This window comes from Phoxinus phoxinus, assembly GCF_949152265.1.
Source record: "Phoxinus phoxinus genome assembly, chromosome: 13".
Lineage (NCBI taxonomy): Eukaryota > Metazoa > Chordata > Actinopteri > Cypriniformes > Leuciscidae > Phoxinus > Phoxinus phoxinus.
The window spans coordinates 377501-382500 of record NC_136888.1 but is presented as its reverse complement, the minus strand read 5'-3'; the positions used below and the strand labels follow the sequence as shown (position 1 = coordinate 382500).

The 5000-nt window shown below is 45.1% G+C and overlaps 1 protein-coding gene across 1 annotated transcript in view; it reads left to right on the top strand.

The window, feature by feature from the left end:
• ddx24 (DEAD (Asp-Glu-Ala-Asp) box helicase 24) overlaps nucleotides 1-5000 on the top strand; it is a 30740-nt gene that overhangs the window by 1772 nt on the left and 23968 nt on the right. The window contains exons 3-4 of the mRNA XM_079633162.1: nucleotides 2072-2323; nucleotides 3550-4261. Coding sequence (XP_079489288.1) covers nucleotides 3553-4261 — 709 coding nt within the window. The 5' untranslated portion in view covers nucleotides 2072-2323; nucleotides 3550-3552. The remainder of the gene's footprint in view (nucleotides 1-2071; nucleotides 2324-3549; nucleotides 4262-5000) is intronic.

The window sequence follows — 5000 nt, the reverse complement described above, 5'->3', positions numbered from 1 at the left end:
TGTGTGTGTTCTGTGTCAGCATCATAGGCAGTGTGTGTGTGTGTGTGTTCTGTGTCAGCATCATAGGCAGTGTGTGTGTGTTCTGTGTCAGCATCATAGGCAGTGTGTGTGTGTGTGTGTTCTGTGTCAGCATCATAGGCAGTGTGTGTGTGTGTGTGTTCTGTGTCAGCATCATAGGCAGTGTGTGTGTGTGTGTGTTCTGTGTCAGCATCATAGGCAGTGTGTGTGTGTTCTGTGTCAGCATCATAGGCAGTGTGTGTGTGTGTGTGTTCTGTGTCAGCATCATAGGCAGTGTGTGTGTGTTCTGTGTCAGCATCATAGGCAGTGTGTGTGTGTGTGTTCTGTGTCAGCATCATAGGCAGTGTGTGTGTGTGTGTTCTGTGTCAGCATCATAGGCAGTGTGTGTGTGTGTGTGTGTTCTGTGTCAGCATCATAGGCAGTGTGTGTGTGTGTGTTCTGTGTCAGCATCATAGGCAGTGTGTGTGTGTGTGTGTTCTGTGTCAGCATCATAGGCAGTGTGTGTGTGTGTGTTCTGTGTCAGCATCATAGGCAGTGTGTGTGTGTTCTGTGTCAGCATCATAGGCAGTGTGTGTGTGTGTGTGTTCTGTGTCAGCATCATAGGCAGTGTGTGTGTGTGTGTTCTGTGTCAGCATCATAGGCAGTGTGTGTGTGTGTGTTCTGTGTCAGCATCATAGGCAGTGTGTGTGTGTGTGTGTTCTGTGTCAGCATCATAGGCAGTGTGTGTGTGTGTGTTCTGTGTCAGCATCATAGGCAGTGTGTGTGTGTGTGTTCTGTGTCAGCATCATAGGCAGTGTGTGTGTGTGTGTTCTGTGTCAGCATCATAGGCAGTGTGTGTGTGTGTGTTCTGTGTCAGCATCATAGGCAGTGTGTGTGTGTGTGTTCTGTGTCAGCATCATAGGCAGTGTGTGTGTGTGTGTTCTGTGTCAGCATCATAGGCAGTGTGTGTGTGTGTGTTCTGTGTCAGCATCATAGGCAGTGTGTGTGTGTGTGTTCTGTGTCAGCATCATAGGCAGTGTGTGTGTGTGTGTGTTCTGTGTCAGCATCATAGGCAGTGTGTGTGTGTGTGTTCTGTGTCAGCATCATAGGCAGTGTGTGTGTGTTCTGTGTCAGCATCATAGGCAGTGTGTGTGTGTGTGTTCTGTGTCAGCATCATAGGCAGTGTGTGTGTGTGTGTTCTGTGTCAGCATCATAGGCAGTGTGTGTGTGTGTGTTCTGTGTCAGCAATCATAGGCAGTGTGTGTGTGTGTGTTCTGTGTCAGCATCATAGGCAGTGTGTGTGTGTGTGTGTTCTGTGTCAGCATCATAGGCAGTGTGTGTGTGTGTGTTCTGTGTCAGCATCATAGGCAGTGTGTGTGTGTTCTGTGTCAGCATCATAGGCAGTGTGTGTGTGTGTGTTCTGTGTCAGCATCATAGGCAGTGTGTGTGTGTGTGTTCTGTGTCAGCATCATAGGCAGTGTGTGTGTGTGTGTTCTGTGTCAGCATCATAGGCAGTGTGTGTGTGTGTGTTCTGTGTCAGCATCATAGGCAGTGTGTGTGTGTGTGTTCTGTGTCAGCATCATAGGCAGTGTGTGTGTGTGTGTTCTGTGTCAGCATCATAGGCAGTGTGTGTGTGTTCTGTGTCAGCATCATAGGCAGTGTGTGTGTGTGTGTTCTGTGTCAGCATCATAGGCAGTGTGTGTGTGTGTGTTCTGTGTCAGCATCATAGGCAGTGTGTGTGTGTGTGTGTTCTGTGTCAGCATCATAGGCAGTCTGCATGTGTGGAGAAGGCGATGTCTCCTCTATCCAAGTGGTTGGGACTATTAGCAGTGTTTGTATTGTCTGGTGAAACACAACAGGCTCTTTGTGAATATTTGGATGCTGTGTTGTTTTAATCAGTATTGGTCATTCCAAATAAAATAATCAAATGTGTGTATATATATATATATATATTGGTGTGTGTGTGTGTGTGTGTGTGTGTATATATATACATATATATATGTTTATATATGTTTAACAATTATTATTATGTATTTTTTTCTTGACCTGATGTGAACCCCTGAAATGACCATAGACAGTATATAAGAGGACATTACACACTCCTGCTCAGTAGGTGGCGGTGTGCACCTATACATGCTGGTTTGCGATCCGCCATTAAACTGAAAGAAGAAGAACCCAGCGTTTGGGAGGTTTTTCCTGTCACGTGCTGGCGAGAGTCTCTCTGATTGGCGGGTTCGCGCTGACGTCAGCTCCATCATGGCGGCGCCCTCGTGCTGTGCGTGCATGTGTGTGTGAACAGTGTGTGACAAAACACAGACAACTACATGTAAGATTTACCTTTAATTTCACAACGAATGCTGTAAAACACCCGTGTTGAGAATGAAGTAATGAAGCGCGTTTTATCAGTGAATGTTTGTCTAATGTAATAGTTTAATAGTCGAAGTTAATGCTAATGCGCGTGTTGTAGATAAGTTAGTTGAAGATTGGCAGAAAACATTCAGTGATATTTACTGTTCTACATCATAAATACAGTGATATTCCCTTGTTTTGCACAGTATTATAACGCGTGTACATGCCTATAACTCCTGTTGTTGCGTATTTGACCTGTAACGTCGCTTACTGTAGTAATGACAGTCGATTCTGCATAATTAGCAACTAAACCGAGCGATAATCTCAATCCTATAGTGTGTGTTGTTCAGTAATATTACCCAGTGCTTAAACACGCACACCTGAACAAAGAGGAACCTTTCATGATAATGCCATGCTATTTTTGTTCAAGTATCTTTATATTTCTGGTGTAGTTTTCATTACCTCAATAAGCTCACTGTCTGCCTTAATATATAGTTTAAATTAATACATTATTAGCTAACTGTGATTTTGTATAATGTACTTTTCTGAAATACTTAACTTAGTACATAATGTGATATACATCACTTATAATGTGGACTCATCATGTTCTGGACAGATGAGCCGAAGCGATGTGTAATGTGACAAACGCTGAACAGATACATGTGAAGTTAATTTAACTACTACAACTTTTATATTCATTAATAGTGTTTACATGACGAGTTTCTGCCGGATCTGTGTCTCCTGACAGATCCAACACACACACACACACACACACACACACACACACACACACACACACACACACACACACACACACACGCGCACACACACACACACACACACACACACACACACACACACACACCAGTCCTGCATATACTCGTGTCTGCTCAGATTATGGACTAAACGCTGGAATAATAAGAGGACGACGACCTTCATTACTTCTGACCATACAACAGAAATATATTCTTTATTCTTAATCTCATCAACACTTGTGGGGTTTAGTCGGCCGAAACTGTTTACATGATCTAATGTTGTGTCTCTGGAAAATAAAATAGAGATCTATATTCTTATATTATGATGAATATTAAAGCTGTGTGTGTTTGTTAATGAGGGATTGGTGGACACATCGATGTTTTATTATGAGGTAAAAAATATAAAATTAGACCCTGCTGTTGTTCTGACTCCGCCTCTCTCCCGCAGGAGATGAAGAAGAAGATGAAGAAGGGGAAGATGAAGAAGATGAAGGTGAAGGTGGAGAAGGCCAGCGGGCGCCTGCTGTCCTCCAGGAGGGGGATCGTGGTCCGGGGCCAGTGGAAGGCCGTGGATGTGGACCCCAGTGTGTTCTCGGACCAGGGGCTCGACGGCCTGGTGTGCTTCGAGGAGCTCACCGACTACTCCCTGGTGGAGCCCGAGAAGGCCGTCGCTGTGCGGGAAGCTACACCGAAAGACAAGAAGAAGAGGAAAGCCAGCGAGATCGAAGAGCAGCAGCAGTCCGACGCTGAAGAAGCTCCCGATGAAAAGAAGAGCAAGAGGCAGAAGAACCACGAGCCCGACGAGGCGCTGGAGGACCCGATCTCACCGGACGAGTGTTCTGATGTGACTCCAGAAGCACAGCACAAAACATCCGAGAAGAAGAGGAAGAAGAAGCAGAAGAAGAAGAAGCAGACGCCAGCGCTTGCAGACGAGGCCGGCGCTCCGGCTCCGAGTCAGAAGAAGAGCCGGAGCTGGAGCAGGAGCGTGGACCCCGAGGCCTCGGGAGCAGACGTGTCGGCGTGGAAAGACCTGTTCGTGCCGGCGCCGGTGTTAAAGGCTCTCAGTGTCCTTGGGTTCTCGGCGCCGACTCCCATCCAGGCCCTGGCGCTGCCGCCGGCGATCCGGGACCGGCTGGACGTGCTGGGCGCCGCCGAGACCGGTGAGTCCCGTCCTGACACCGGGGAGAATCCCGCCTCGGTTCTGCTCCACTGTGAAGTGTTAGAGGGATTAGATTAGCACTCTTACTGGAGCAAGTAAACGTTACTGGCAAACAACAGGACGAATACAGCACTGTTGTGCGTATAAGAGCGTGAAGTTTGTCATGCGGGTCTATATCTAACAGTTAGGGCTGTTATTCACCACACGTCATATCTCAATATTTTCTGGGATTAGATCGATAGCGATAATTAAACGATGCTTTGCGGAGTGTGTTTCTGTGCCTGAACTCTGGCAGGTTTAGGACTGTCGTGGAGCACTGACTGAATCATACATTGATTTTTACCTTTATAAATCCATATTTAAAACCTAATATGCATGCATCATGTTTTGTCAATTTCATAAATGTAATCAAAATTAAATTATAATAATAAAACCCAATAGAACTGTTACTAATCAAATTATGAACAATTCATCTTTGCAGAGGAGAGGAAACAGAAGCATTGTCTAATGCAGATCAGATGTGACATCAATAACCTGCAGTTACAAATGCATAAATTATGTTTTGATGTTTTTAACATAAAACTTTAAATATTGATATTTGAAATTATTTAAAACATGAAAAGATGCTTAAAATGTGGAATAAATAAAAACCGTCAGTAGGTGGTAGCGAGTCGGGGTTAATGAGTGAGTCTTTGAGATTCCACTGATTCGTTCAAACGGCTGATTCATTCATTCATTGA